This window comes from Rhinatrema bivittatum, chromosome 3 (assembly GCF_901001135.1).
Source record: "Rhinatrema bivittatum chromosome 3, aRhiBiv1.1, whole genome shotgun sequence".
Lineage (NCBI taxonomy): Eukaryota > Metazoa > Chordata > Amphibia > Gymnophiona > Rhinatrematidae > Rhinatrema > Rhinatrema bivittatum.
In genome coordinates this window covers 214924853-214940361 of record NC_042617.1, presented here as the reverse complement: position 1 = coordinate 214940361, position 15509 = coordinate 214924853, and the positions used below count along the sequence as shown (strand labels likewise).

Genomic DNA, 15509 nt, shown 5'->3' with positions numbered 1-15509 from the left:
CACCTTCCAGACCCGTACATAGGCGACTGAAGTGGAGGTCTTACGCGCCTTGAGCAGCGTGTCTACCACGGTTACTGTGTATCCTTTGCGCAGGAGACTCTGCCTCTCAAAAGCCAAGCCGCGAGACAAAAGTGTTCCGCCTGGTCCGAAAATACCGGACCCTGATGGAGCAGCCGCGGGAGATGTGACAATCGTAGAGGTCCGTCCACTACCAAGTTGAGTAGATCCGCAAACCACGGACGCCGCGGCCACTCTGGCGCCACCAGGATGACCTGCCCTGGATGATCCTCTATCTTCCGCACCACCTTGCCCACCAGAGGCCACGGAGGAAAGACGTACAGCCGAAGACGAGGGGGCCAAGGTAGAACCAGGGCGTCCACTCCTTCCGCCCCGTGGTCCCTTCTGCGACTGTAGAACCGCGGGGCCTTTGTATTGCAAGCCGTCGCCATGAGATCCATGGCGGGCGTTCCCCAGCGCCGAGTGATGAGCGACATGGCCTCGTCGGAGAGAGCCCATTCCCCTGGGTCCAGCGTCTGCCGACTCAGGTAGTCCGCCTGAATATTGTCCACACCTGCGATGTGGGAGGCCGCTATGCGGTCGAGGAACTGCTCCGCCCAGGCCATGAGACGGGCCGCTTCGACGGCCACACCCGGGCTCTTGGTGCCTCCCTGACGGTTGATGTAGGCTACCGTGGTCGCATTGTCCGAGAGAACGCGGACCGCCCGCTGTCGGATGAGGGGCAGGAATTGAATGAGAGCCAACCGGACTGCCCTGGTCTCCAGGCGGTTGATCGACCAGGCCTTCTGTTCCTGTGTCCACTGTCCCTGGGCCGAGCTTCGGAGACACACGGCCCCCCAGCCGGTCAAACTGGCATCGGTAGTGACCACGATCCACTCCGGCGACTCCAGGGGGCACCCCTGTGCCAAGTTCCTGGGGTCCAGCCACCAACGAAGGCTGAGTCTGGCCGCCGGCGGAAGGGGTAGTATCGCCTGATAGTCTTGCGAGACCGGTTTCCACCGCGAGAGTAGCGCCATCTGTAGGGGCCTCAGGTGTGCAAAGGCCCACGGCACTAGGTTGATGGCGAAAGCCATCGATCCCAGGATCTGCAGATAATCCCTCGCTGTTGGAACTGGGAGAGCGGCAAAGTTGCAAATTTGCTCTCTGAGCATCTGGGCCTTGTCCGGCCGCAAGAAGACCTTGCCTTGAGCGGTGTCGAAGCGCGCGCCCAGGAAGTCCAACTGCTGCGACGGAAGGAGACTGCTCTTGCCGAAGTTGACTACCCAGCCGAGAGACTGAAGAAAGCCGACCACCCTGTCGACTGCTTGCTGCCCTTGAGAGAAGGTCTTCGCTCGGATGAGCCAGTCGTCCAGGTATGGATGTACTAAAATCCCCTCCCTTCGGAGCGCGGCCGCCACAACCACCATTATCTTGGTGAACGTCCTGGGCGCCGTTGCCAACCCGAAAGGGAGGGCCTGGAACTGGAAGTGTTGATCCAGTATCTTGAAGCGGAGGAGCCGGTGATGGACCGGGTGGATCGGAATGTGTAAGTAAGCCTCGGTCAGATCCAGGGAGGCCAGAAACTCCCCCTGATGAACCGCCGCGATGACTGACCGAAGAGTTTCCATACGGAACCGGGGTATCCGGAGGGCCTTGTTGACTTCCTTGAGGTCTAAGATGGGACGAAAGGATCCATCTTTCTTGGGCACCACGAAGTAAATGGAATAATGACCCGAGCCCACTTCTCCGGAGGGGACGGGTGAGATGGCCCCCAGGGCTAGGAGACGGTGCAGTGTGCTTTGTACTCCCACACGCTTGTGACTCGCCCCGCAGGGTGAGAAGACGAATCTTTCTTTGGGGGGATACCGCAAATCCAAAGCGTAGCCTTGCCTTAGAATGTCTAGGACCCATTGGTCCGTGGTGATGCTGGCCCACTCCTCGTAAAACCAGGCTAGTCGTCCTCCGATCCTCGGGAGGGGGGAGTGAGCCGGCCTGACATCATTGGGTAGACTTGCCGGAGGGGCCCGGAGCCGAGGAGTCCCTGGGTGGTCTGCGGCCCCGAAAGGACCGAGTCCATGACTGAGCCCTGTTCGAGGGATTTCTCGGCCCCTGAGACCTGGAACCCCGAAATCGCCGTTGAGAGCGGGACCGATTCCTGGAGAAGGAAGTAGACGGACGATACGACCGCTGGCGGTCCTCGGGCAACCTGTGTACGGAATTTTCCCCCAGGGATTTGATGATCTGGTCAAGATCCTCACCGAAGAGGAACCTACCCTTGAAAGGTAGAGACCCTAGGCTGGATTTGGACGAAGCGTCCGCCGCCCAATTACGAAGCCACAGCAGGCGCCTGGCGGAAACAGCCGAAACCATGGTCCTTGCCAGGACTCGCAGTAAATCGTGGAGGGCATCAGCCCCGTAGGCAATGACGGCCTCCAGCCGGTCCGCTTGCGCCGCTTCTTCCGGTGGTAGTTGCTGTGAAGTCAGGAGCTGCTGCACCCACCGAAGCCCGGCTCGCTGGGTAAGGGAGCCACAGATGGCAGCACGGACCCCCAGCGCCGAGACCTCGAAAATCTTTTTGAGGCAGACTTCCAGCTTTCTGTCCTGTACATCCCGGAGGGCCGTTCCCCCTGTCACGGGAATTGTGGTCCTCTTCGTGACGGCAGAGACTGCCGAGTCGACCTTGGGTACTTTAAGCAGATCCAAGAAGTCGCCGGGAAGAGGGTAGAGTTTGTCCATCGCTCTGCCCACTCTGAGGGAGGCCTCCGGCGTGTCCCACTCCCGCACTAAAAGATGGAGGAACGACTCATGAATCGGGAACGTTCGCGCCAGAGGACGTAAGCCCGCCAGGACCGGGTCCCCTTTTGAGCTAGCGGAGGCTACGGAGGGGGCTGGAGGCCCCGGCGGTTCGACGGGTGGATCGAGATCCAATTCCTGGAGGACGTGTGGGATGAGGTCCGACAGCTCCTCCTTACGGAAGATCCGGAGCACCCGTGGGTCGTCACACTCCAGGTGCGCTGCCAGGAGCGAGTCATCGTCAGCCGTGGAGGCCGGATCGTTCCCAGGGTCCTGCGGTGGATCCACTCCACTGGGTGGGAGAGCCAGGAGCGTCTTATGGCCACCCCCAGATGGCGCTGGATTGGCCCCCCCCCCCATAAGTCGGGGAATCTTCGCGGGCGTGGGGTTCGCTGGAGCACCCCCTGGGGATCCCCCCGCCGGCTGCAGGCTTTGGAGGTACGCCTGGTGCATCAAGAGGACAAAGTCCGCCGTAAACCCCCCTGCCGGTGGAGGGACTGCGAGCGAGAGGTCCGTGGAGGGGCCCGCAGCGATGGAGGGGGACGATGGCGCTGGTATCGGCCTGAAACGCGGCGAAAAACCATGTGGGGACTCCTCCGCCTCCGAATCAGCCGCGCTCTCCAGCTCTAAGATGGCCGCCGCTCCCGCCAAAGAAGGGGGCGGGGCCTTTCCCCTGGAGCCGCGGCGATCGGAGCTTGCCGGCGAAAGAGTCGGGGAAGCTGATCCGGTCTCTCCCCCGGGGAGGCCAGCCCCGGAGGACCCGTCTCGCGATCCGCCCTGCCCCGGGTCGGGGCCGGGAGACGCCTTAGAGCGCTGCATGGCGCGCGGCCGGAACGAAGATTCCCCTCAGCAACCGCCCCTAGGCCGGAGCTGAGCACTGCGCGCCGCGGGAGGAGCGAGCTCGTCCGCCCAGGCTCAACCCGGCACCCTCCCCGTAGGAGCAGCAGGGGAATGAGACTTCCCTGCTGCCGCGGCCCCGGGGAATGAAACGTCGCGGGGCCGAGGGGGAGGGAGTGCAAATCGCGGCGCGCCGGAGGGGAGAGGCTGGCCCCACCAGCATCCACCTAAGCCGTCCGACGGCGATCCTGTAAAAAAGAAAAATGTCACACAAACTCACCGCCGGAAGGGAGGAGAAGAGAGAGAAATAGGTAGGAACGAAAACATACCCAGTCCCGCTGGCAAGCTGACTAGGACAGGGAGGCCCGGGCAGGGCTCCAGGCTCCCTGAAGTGATAGGAAAAAATTTCCCTTTTTTTTTTTTTTTTCTATTTAATAAATTTAGCAGCCCAGGTCCGCTTGATCCAGTCAAAGAAGAAATAGGAGAGAGTAAGGAATGTAGCAAAAGCCACACACTGGGGAAGCAAAGGTTCCCCCACTCACATCTGCTGGAGTCAGAGAGATACTGAGGATTCCTAGGGGGTGCACAGGCTTATATGTCAGCACCCCTGGAAGTTTGCTCTGACTCCATCTGCTGGACGGGGGACATAACCCACGGTCTGGACTGATCCTAGTACGTACAGGGAATAGGTATTCCCGCGCGATTCAGAAAGGAAAATGTGCAGCCAAACCGCACATTTTACTTTCAGAAATTAGCGCCTACCCAAGGGTAGGCGCTAATTTCTCCGGGCACCCTCTGACTTAATATCACCCTCCGACTTAATATCATGGCGATATTAAGTCGGAGGTCCCGAAAGTTACAAAAAGTTTAAAAAAAAAAATAAATTTGAAGTCGGCTCGCGGGTTGAAAACTAGACGCTCAATTTTGCCGGCTTCCGGTTTCCGAACCCGTGGCTGTCAGCGGGTTTGATATCCGATGCTGGCAAAATTGAGTGTCGGTTGTCAAACCCGCTGACAGCTGCCGCTCCTGTCCTAAAAGAGGCGCTAGGGACGCGCTTGTGTCCCAAGCGCCTCTTTTTTCCTATTTTTACCACCGACCCTAATTTGAATACTGAATCACACGCACAGGAGCGTGGCCTGTGCGCGCGTCGGGAGAGCGGGCGTTCGCTCTCCCGCGGACTTTACTATATCGACCCGTGTGTTTTTTGTTTGTATTAACAACCTGTTTTTCAGTTGATAGGGATAATTTGGAAATTTTTAGCTCAGGTGATTTTTTACATATAGGCACATGGACTACATTTGGTTTTATTGAAACCTCTCTGTATGTCTTAATTTTCTGGTTTTATTAGTATCCTTCAAGGATACATTCCTTCGAACCATGCACTGCTGAGTGACTGTCTGCTTTCCCCTTGTTCTAGTTTAAAAGCTGCTCTGACTCCTTTTTAAAAGTTAGTGCCAGCAGCCTGGTTTCACTCTGGTTAAGGTGGAGCCCATCCTTTCGAAAAGTCTCCCATAGTAATGATGGCAGAAAAAGACCAAAATGGTCCACCTAGTCTGCCCTGCAAGCTTCCCAATGTAGTAACCGCCACTCCGTGCTGGTTTAGTTTTTTTATTTATTCCCATCCTCTAGCCTTTAGGGATCCACACTATTTATCCCATGCCCCTTTGAAATCCTTCAGTTTTAGTCTTTACCACTTCCTCCGGAAGGGATTCCAGGCATCCACCACCCTCTCAGTGAAGAAATATTTACACTGGTTCTAAGTCTTCCTCCCTGGAGTTTCAAATCGTGGACCCTAGTTCTACTAAATTGTTTCCAATGGAAAAGGTTTGTTGAAGACCATGGTTCATTAAAACCTTTCAAGTATCTGAAGGTCTGTATCATATCACCCCTGCTACTCCTCTCCTCCAGGGTATACATATTCAGGTTCCTCAACCTCTCCTCATAAGTCATTAGATGGAGACCACCCACCATTTTGGTCGTCCTTCTCTGAACCGCCTCCATCCTTTCTCTGTCTTCTTTGAGATACAGTCTCCAGAACTGAACACAGTACTCCAGCTGAGGCATCACCAAGGACCTGTACAAGGGGATTTCTTACTAGATATTCCTCTCTATGCAGCCCAGCATTCTTCTGGCTTTGGCTATCGCCGTGTCACACTGCTTCGTCGACTTCAGATCGTTAGACACTATCACCCCAAGGTCTCTCTCCTGCTCCATGTACATCAGCCCTTCACCCCCCAATGCATATAGTTCTTTTGGATTACCACTCCCCAGATGCATGACTCTGCATTTCTTGACATTGAATCCCAGTTGCCATATGTTCGACCACTCTTCCAGCTTCCTTAAATCCAGTCTCATTCTCTGTACTCCTTCCGGTGTGTCCACTCTGTTGTAGATCTTAGTATCATCCACAAATAGACAAACTTTACCTTCTAACCCTTCCGTAATGTTGGTTGCGAAGATGTTGAACAGAACCGGTCCCAACACCGATCCTTGTGGCACTCCACTTAACACCATTCTCTCTTCAGAGTAGGTTCCATTTACCATCACCTGTTGTCTTCTATCCATCAACCAGTTTGTAATCCATGCTAACGCTTTGGAACTGACTCCCAAGCTTCTCATTTTGTTGATGAGTCTTCTGTGTGGGACCGTATCAGAAGCTTTACTAAAATCCAAGTAAATTACATCAAACGTTCTTCCCTGATCCTCTTCCCTGCACCATCGCCTCATGCACGCATTGAGACTCCGGAGCTTTGCCTGCCTCTGGGTACCTGCACTTGGAACAGGAAGCATTTCAGAGAATGCTACCTTGTTGGTTCTGGATTTCAACTTTCTACCTAAAATCCTAAATTTGGCTTTCAGAACCTCTCTCCCACATTTTCCTACGTCATTGGTGCCCACATCTATGACAGCTGGCTTCTCCCCAGCACTGTCTATAATCCTATCTAGGTGACACGTGAGGTTCGCCACCTTCGCACCAGGCAGGCAAGTTACCAGGTGGTCCTCAAGTCTACCAGCCACCCAGCTATCTACATTTTTAATAATCTAATCACCAGCTATGGTGGCCAACATATCCCTTCTCTCCTGGGCAGTCGTCCTGGGAGTCATGTCCTCAGTGCGAGAGGACAATACATCATCTGGAGAATAAGTGGATGCTACAGGATCACTTCCTGCTACACCAGGATGATGTTCTCCAACCAGGAGACCTTTCTGATCCAAGGCAGCACTGGGGCTGCCAGACTGGATTTGGACTTGGCTACTATGTCCCTGAATGTCTCATCAATGTTCTTTTCTGTCTGCCTCAGCTCCTCCATGTCTGCTACTCTAGTCTCCAGAGATCAGACTTGTTCCCTGAGAGCCAGGAACTCTTTGCACCAGGTGCACACATACAATCTTTCACCAGCAGGTAAAAAATCATACATGTGTCACTCAGTGCAAAAGACTGGAAAGCCCCCCTCTTGCTGCTATACTGCTGCCTTCATCTTAATTTTGTTGAGTTCCTAGTTAAAGAGTACTTTAAATTTACAGTTGTATTTACTAATTAATCTCTAGTGTCCTATAAGAGGATGATTAAACTCTCAATAAGGGCTGGTGCAATAGCATGGTTTAGATAAGAGCCTGATTGATTTTTAATGAGAAAGTGTCTCCTGCCTAAAATTCAAGGGTTGAATAGGGGTGGGTGAGTGGGGAAGATAGACACTAGAATTAACTACCTCTGGCTTGATACAGACACACACTAAAGAATATATACCACTATTTCACTTTTCTCCAAATTTTTTTTAGGTCAGAAGATTTCCCAAAGTTATACTTATTAATCCTCTTCAACCACCATTAAATTGATCTTCACTTAAAGATTTGAAGGGTTTTAGATAGGCGTGTGCTTCTTGTCCTTTTCTACTGCAAAGGGTGTGGGACCTCTGGAAGGCGGGGCTGTGGAGTTTAAACCCTGGAAAGCTCACTGTGACCTCTGGAGTCCTCTCCCAGGGGATGTTGGGAGCAGAATGCCAAAGCGCCTTCTGGTCCTCTTCTACTGCAAAGGGTGCGGGGCCTCTGGAAGCTGGGACTGTGGAGTTCAAACCTTGGATCGCTCACTGTGACCTCTGGAGTCCTCTCCCAGGGGATGCTGGGAGCAGTATGCAGACGAGTCTTCCGATCCTCTTCTGCTGTTATATTGATAAAGTAAAAAAAGAAAAATAAAATGGGGTTGGATGAATCTGATATTTGAAATACAAAATTTATCAGGGAACCTTGGTTCATAATGTTTTGTTTGTCATAAGATGTTTACTTTTTTAAAAATATATCATTTTTGCAATTCAAAAGATAGGTTTTAAAATTGTTTTTCAAAGTAGCATTTTGTTGCTGAGCTCTTTTTGACCACAAAAGAAACCAGGCATGAAACAATTTGTTAAATTGGTTGTGCATTTGGCACATAAATGTATGCTGGAACACTGGAGTGAAACTGCTCCTCCCTGTTTTGCATTATGACAGGATAAGATGATAGAGGTTATGCAACTGGAAAGATTAGATGTTTTCTAATGTATAAGAAGTTGGATGAAAACTATATACAAGTGTGGAAGGTGTTTTATAATTTGTTACCAGTATATAAATAGAATATATTCAAAGAATTGGAATACTTGATATCTTGGTTGCGGCTATGAGCAGGGGTGGATGGGATAGGATAGGTGTTTGTGTGGTGAAATGGGGCGTGAATGAGTAAGTGGGTGTTGGGTTGCGTGGAGGAGGAAGGAATGCTGGTGGGAAGAGAATTTGGAGAGGAGGAAAATGTCATAGTGACAGGTTTTATTTTATTATAAAGTTATCTTCCTATTCAATTTGATAATGTTCAGTTATTGAAAATTTTCATAAGGATGTTATTAAATGCTATGGCTTGTATATGTTGCATTGATAAAAAAAAAAAAAAAAAAGCCAATAAGATACTGCCCCTCTTGATATTGCATCTCTGTTTCTTTTTAACTTAGATCATAGCTTTTTTGTTTTTTCTTTTGGTTGAGATCAAAGTTAATGGTTTGACCTATGAGCTGAGGATGGTCTTTTTCTTTGCCTTTTGACTGAGAACCAGTATAATATGGGTGTTTATTGCCCTGTCACCCAACCTTGTTGTGGACATGATTTCTTTATGACCATTGCCAAAGTAGGAGGTTTTAACCTGTTGCTGAAAAAAAAATACTCTTTCTGTGTGCATATTACTCCCCTCACTTTTAAGGGTTTTGTATTGAATGCTGCAGTTGTTTTTACAGATATGATCCTGTTCTCAAGGATATTTTTTTAATTTTAAGATATGGCACTGCATGTTCCTCAATAAGTTTTTCCTTCCCAGGGATAAGGCATGACAGGTACATTTTTTTTCCTTTATTTTCATGCCAAATTCCATATTTACAGATTACAACTCAGTTTACTAGTTTAAGTCATCAATACTTTTAAGTCAGGCATTTGAGAGTTAAATACATCATAGCAAAAATTCATACATGGAAAAAATTCTTGCTTCTGTAACTGATCAACTACTGACTGTCAGATTTTACAAGTGGAGCTCTCGTTTTCACTATCCCTATCCAAACAGGCCTCAACCTTTGCTGTTCAATGGGTTTGCTCATCTCTCATCTTCCTGCCTTGACTTCTCTCTAGCTAGCTGTTTTCCAGATGTTTGCCTTAGTTTTGTTCTCATTTTCTCAATTATTTCCACCTAGCCTTGCAGAACAGATTCCTCCTATAACATTACAGCGCCCAATAAAATTTGCTCCCAAGAGATATCCTGTCTTCTGTGGCTTTTAGAGCTCCTTCTAGTGGCTAGTTGTTCCTAAATTTCAGGAAAGAAATACATGTTCCTATATATATGATTTTGACAGAATTAATTTAAAACCAGGTTCTGTTAGTTAGTTTTTGTCTTATGTAAGAATAGATTGTGTTTTCAGTTTCTTTATTCATAAAAATCCAGCATGCTATTTTGTAGTAAGAATATGTTGTCTACTGTACACATTCATTTCTGATGGTGATTATTTTATTTTTTGGAACAATTACATAAATGACAACCATAAAATAATGCAAGGCTCAATTTGGTCACACGTTTGTGAGGAATACAGCACTCAAAATATTTTATACCTATAGGATTAATTTTCGAACTGTCTACATTGGGATAAACTCCATGGGTACAAAGTGAATGTATGTACGTACCCACAGCATATTTCAAAATAAAAGTCCCTGCGGGTACTTTGTTCATGGAAAGTAATGCATATACTGTTGAAATATATTTCACGAATGTTCTCTGCATCCTGGAATTCTTTTTTTAATTGCAGCTGAAAGTATATGCACTTTGGGAAAACTGAGTACTTTTAGCTATATTGAGGGAGGGCTAATTTCAGACAGTGAATTTACATGGCTTTGAAAACTTGTCTTCCCAGTGAAGATGAAAAATAAGTTAAAACACTGTTTATGTCAACAGCTTATTTTTGTTTGGTTTCTTCCCCCCCCTAGTGTGAAGACATCATGGCTGCTGTTTACTCTGGCATTTACCTGAGACTGAAAAGCACCAAGACACCTTGGGAAGACAAATTGAAATTGGCTCACTTTGCATGGATCTCGCACCATTGCATTCTTCCAAATAAAGAACAGGTATTGGTTTTGTTTCCCTTACTTAGGGGTGTATTTCAAAACTGTGCGGGCATGTAAAAAGCCCCATGGATTTTGCACCAGTTTTTAAAGAAAAAGCATGCTTATACATTTTCCCATAAAAATTGCCCAAAAAAAATGTACCTGCAGAGATTTGCAGATGTTTTCTGTGGGTATTCTTTCTGACCAAAACAAAGCACATAGTTTTGAAAATCTCAAACTACATGTAGTGCTGCCTCCCCACCCCAGAAAGCCTCCACAGAAATGCAGGTAAAAGTACTCGCATTGTGAACTATTTTATTTATTTTTATTTATATAGATTTATATTCCGCTTTTCACACTTTTTTTTCAGTACTTCAAAGTGGATTACATTCAGGTATTGCAGGTATTTCCCTATCCCCAGAGGAGGGCTTACAATCTAAGTTTGTACCTGAGGCAATGGAGGGTAAAGTGACTTGCCCAAGATCACAAGGAGCGACTGGCACACTGAGCATGCCCAGCATGCCACTATCCGCGCAGCCATGCGGGGTCCCTCTTCAGTCTCGTTTTTTTTCCGTGAACCAGTCCCCTCACGGTCCTTGGAGCTCTCTACAAAATTTAAAAAACTTTATTCCTTTGAGGATTATTTCCTCCGTTTCTCCTCCATGCAGGGTCCCCCTTCGCTGTTGATTCCCCCAATGTCTCAGTAAGTGTTTCCCTTGATCTTTGCGGTTGATTCCTGAGCGTGTCGTGCCCCAGTGGCCACCGGCTATCAACCACTTGCCAGCTTTGTCGTCCGGTTTTCGCAAATGCCCCCAGTGCCTGCGGACCATGTCTTTCACAGATCCATACAAGGTCTGTATCCTCTGCCTGGGGGCTTCCCATGACGTCTGCAGGTGCCCCGACTGTGTTCAGATGATCCCTAAGGGCCGTTGTTCCTGGCTGGACAAGATGGAGCAGCCTTTTGGCGCCAAAAAGGCAGCCCCATCGAATCTGGCATCGGGAGCCTCGACACCGAAGGGCCGCGGAGACCCTTGCGACGCACTGTCGCCCTCCACGTCCTGTTCGGTTCCTCTTCGTGAAGAGAAGGACTTGGGGGACCGGGCCCCTCCATCATCGGATCAATCCAAGGCATCCGGATCGTCGTCAGCCTTGGTACTGGAGAAAGACCGGGCCATGACGCATTGCAAATCGCGAAACATCCCGACACTCGCGGTCAGATTTGATGCGGAAAAAGCGTTCGACAGGGTGGCGTGGGATTATATGTTCTCAGTCTTACAGAAATTTGGATTCCAGGGGCCTATTTTACGGGATATCTCTCAATTATACCAGCAACCGCAGCCCATAATTGTAGCCAATGGTTTGAAGTCCACTCCCTTTGCGATACATCATGCAGGGGTGCCCCTTATCCCTGCTGTTATCCATTCTGTCCTTAGATTCCCTCCTAAGGATTATCACCGCTGCTATAGGAATCGAGGGTTTTAGATTGGGTAGTTCGAATTTCAAAGTTGCAGCTTTTGCTGATGATGTGCACATATTTGTGGTAAACCCAGTTGCTTCATTACATCGGGTCTTAGAGCTACAGGCTCAGTTTGGCCAATTTTCTGGCTTAAAAATTAACAAAGACAAATCGTAAGCCATATATGTTACAGACCAGGTACGGGCGACCTGGCCTGGAGTTTCCCCCTCAGATGGGTTACCACTACGATGAAGTACTTGGGGATGCACATACCAATTGATATCTGTAATCTATATACTGTTAATATTAACCCCCTTACTCACCAAGACCAAACAAAAGCTGAAAGATTGGCAAGCGCTGCCTTTGTCCATATCGGGGAGGATACAGCTCTTCAAAATGATTGATTGAACTGCCTAAGTGGCTATATGTCATGCATATGCTACCAGTGTGGATACAGCACCCACAAATTACAGAGCTCCATACAGCACTCCTGAGATTGCTCTGGTGGAATAAAAAAGCACGAATTGGCCTGGCAACGTTAATGCGGCCCTTATCTGAAGGAGGATTGACCTGCCCCATTATCCATTTGTATAATGCCGCTAACCTGCTGTGCCATTTCAGAGACTGCATGGGGGTAACAGACGTTCTCATTCCTGGGGCTCTACTTCGAGAATGGTGCAGGCCTGTAGCACTGAGCAACATTCTTATAGCACCGAGGTCTGCCTTACCCCAAGAGATACTTGCCACGCAGCGTGGAAACAACTGTTCACAGTTGCATATTTCATGGCAAATGTTAATTTTTGCATCCATTGTGATGCTACCAGCTTTCACCCCCAGTTGGGAACCCTCGGTGTTCACTCATTGGAAAACAGCAGGCCTCACTCATATTCATCAACTGTTCGACCTTATAGTACACCAACTTCGTTCGTTCACGGACTTACAAAACCACCCATGGGATATCTCATAAAAGGTTTTTCACGTAACTTCAAATTCAACATTTTTTACAGGAATAGAAAGGCCATTCGGCACCTGGACCCTTAACGTCCTTTCATTGTAGAGGTAGATGCCTCGAACATTGCGGCAGGGGCTGTTCTAAGCCAGTTCTCTGATTCAGGTCAACTCTACCCGTGCTCTTACTTTTCGCGAAAGTTTACACCCGCGGAATGTAATTATACCATCAGCGACAAGGAACTGTTAGCAATTAAGCTTGCACTGGAGGAGTGGCGACAATGGCTGGAAGGAGCCAATCACCCGATCACCATCTACACGGACCATAAAAATCTTACCTCCCTCAGCCAAGCCCAACGCCTGAACCCTCAGCAGGCTCGGTGGTCCTTGTTTTTCGACCGATTCAACTTCACCATCCGCTACCGCCCTGGCACTAAGAACATCCGTGCTGATGCTCTTTCTCGAGCCTCTGAACCAGAAGAATCACCCAAGATCTCCCAGCCTGTCCTGGACCCACGGAAGGACTGTGTAGCCTCCTCTACAGCACTTCCTGAAGAGAAGACGGTGGTCCCTTGTTGTTCCCGCCGGGCCGTCCTGTCTTGGGCCCACGAATCCCTCACTGGAGGCCACGCTGGCCGAGCTGCCACCTTGGATCTTATCAGCCGCTTTTATTGGTGGCCCACAGTGAAGCGGGATGTCCGCCTCTTCGTAGACTCGTGCCCGGCTTGTGCTCTGCAGAAACCTCTGACAGGGAAACCCCGAGGCCTACTCCAGCCATTACCAATCCCTGCAGAACCGTGGACTCGCATTTCCACGGATTTCATTGTGGACCTTCCGTTGTCAGAGGGAAATTCAGTCATCTGGGTCACAGTAGACCATTTTTCTAAAATGGCCCATTTTGTGCCTCTACCAGCTTTGCCTTCGGCCCCGGAACTTGCCAAGCTGTTCGCCCTGCACATATTCCAGTTACATGGACTTCCGCATGATATAGTTTCTGACCGAGGCCCTCAGTTTACAGCTCGCTACTGGATGCCGCTCTGTAAACGTTTCCACATTCAATTAAGCCAGTCTTCGGCCTTTCATCTGCAGTCCAACGGACAAACAGAGTGCACTAATCGAACCCTCAAGACGTATCTACGGTCTTTCGTTAACGAAAGGCATGATGATTGGGCTCCTCTCCTTCCGTGGGCAGAGTTTTGTTACAACAACCACACCCACTCTGCCACTGGGAATTCCCCATTTCTGACGGTTTATGGGAAGCAGTTACGCCCCCCTTTGCCGTCGCCTGATCCTAGTACCTTGCCAGCAGTACAACTCTCCGCTCGCCAGTTACGTTTGCTGTGGTCGTCCACCCAAAAGAAGCTTCAGAAGGCGGTCCAAGCTACCAAGAATTGGGTAGACAAGCATCGCCAGCCAGCTCCGGTCTTCCTCCCGGGGGACCGCGTCTGGCTGAGTACCAGAATCTTGCAACTACGAATCCCGTCCCGCAGATTGGCTCCACGCTACTGCGGACCCTTTCGAGTGGCTGAACGCATTGGAACTGTCTCCTATCGGTTACGCCTGCCCTCCTCAATGCGCATCCACGATGTTTTTCATGTTTCCCTCCTTAAGCCACTGTCCTCTCCAGGTACCATCCTAAGGTCCCAGCTGCACTGGATCCTTCTGTTCCTGGAGACACTACTTACCAGGTGCGGGAGATCCTGGACGTCAGATACCACCAGCGTCATTGGGAATACCTGATTTCCTGGGAGAATTGTGAACCGGAGGAAAACACGTGGGAGCCTGCGCGGAACATCTTGGATAAAGACCTGTTGAGGCAGTTCCATCTTCAACACCCAGGTAAACCAGGGCCAGCTAAGAGGGGGCGTAAGAGGGGGGATACTGTTGCGGTCCGCTCCGTGACCCTCGCGTCCCAGCCCTTACCTCAAGGTTCCAGCTGGGCTACTCGATGCCCGAACCAGCTCCATGAACGTCTCTGCGGGGGAGACGCCATTATCCTGGGCTCCCTAGGTGCGCGCGCACTCACCGTGCTGATATAGCCCGTTTCCCGCCAGAGCGCGCTCCGCCCCTGTTCCTGACGTCAGACGCCCAGTCCTACTTAAACTCCCCGCAGACCCCGCTACGATGCCTTGCAACCGGGTCCCTTGCGGTGCTCTGTTGCCCAGAGCCCCGGCGCGTGACTTCCTTGCACGCCATTTCTGCCTGCCTGCCTGCTTGGTCTACTTCGTGACTTGCTCACACTACTAACCTTTGGGTCTTGCCTGCTTTAGTACCTGTCCAGGTCCCTGCCTGGTTTCGCTCTGCCTGTCTTCAGCCTGCTACAGGTCCTGCCTGGTTTCAACTTGCCTGTCTTCAGCCTGCTACAGGTCCTGCCTGGTTTCACTCTGCCTGTCTTCAGCCTGCTACAGGTCCTGCCTGGTTTCACCCTGCCTGTCTTCAGCCTGCTACAGGTCCTGCCTGGTTCCGCTCTGCCTGCCTACAGCCTGCTGCAGTCCTTGCCTGGTTCCTCGCTGCCTGACTTCGACCCGCCGCAGCTCCTGCCAGGTCTCCTTCATCCGCTTCAACACCAGTCTACTCAAGAACCGGAGCAGAGATCGCCTAAGTCCCAGTGGCCTGGTCCCCTCGGGCTCCTCCCGGGGGGACGCCGGCTTCCAGGGTGAATCTCCTGAGTCCCAAGCGGCTGGACTCCCAAGGGCTCCTCCCAGGGGAGTACCAGCGTCCGGGTGAAGTCTACTGTCTGCATCAGCCTGGTCTGCCTACCGGCCTGCTGCCCTGAGACCATAGTCCAACTACCCCAGGTCTCCCGCAGGCCGGCCTAAGAGTCCACTGTCTAGCTAGTCCCCAACACATTCCACCACCATTATCAATCTGGATC

At 50.4% G+C, this 15509-nt stretch overlaps 1 protein-coding gene across 1 annotated transcript in view; it reads left to right on the top strand.

The window, feature by feature from the left end:
* Nucleotides 1-15509, top strand: part of LOC115087243 (unhealthy ribosome biogenesis protein 2 homolog) — a 253889-nt gene that overhangs the window by 29096 nt on the left and 209284 nt on the right. Inside the window, exon 2 of the mRNA XM_029594182.1 lies at nucleotides 10114-10251. Coding sequence (XP_029450042.1) covers nucleotides 10126-10251 — 126 coding nt within the window. The 5' untranslated portion in view covers nucleotides 10114-10125. The remainder of the gene's footprint in view (nucleotides 1-10113; nucleotides 10252-15509) is intronic.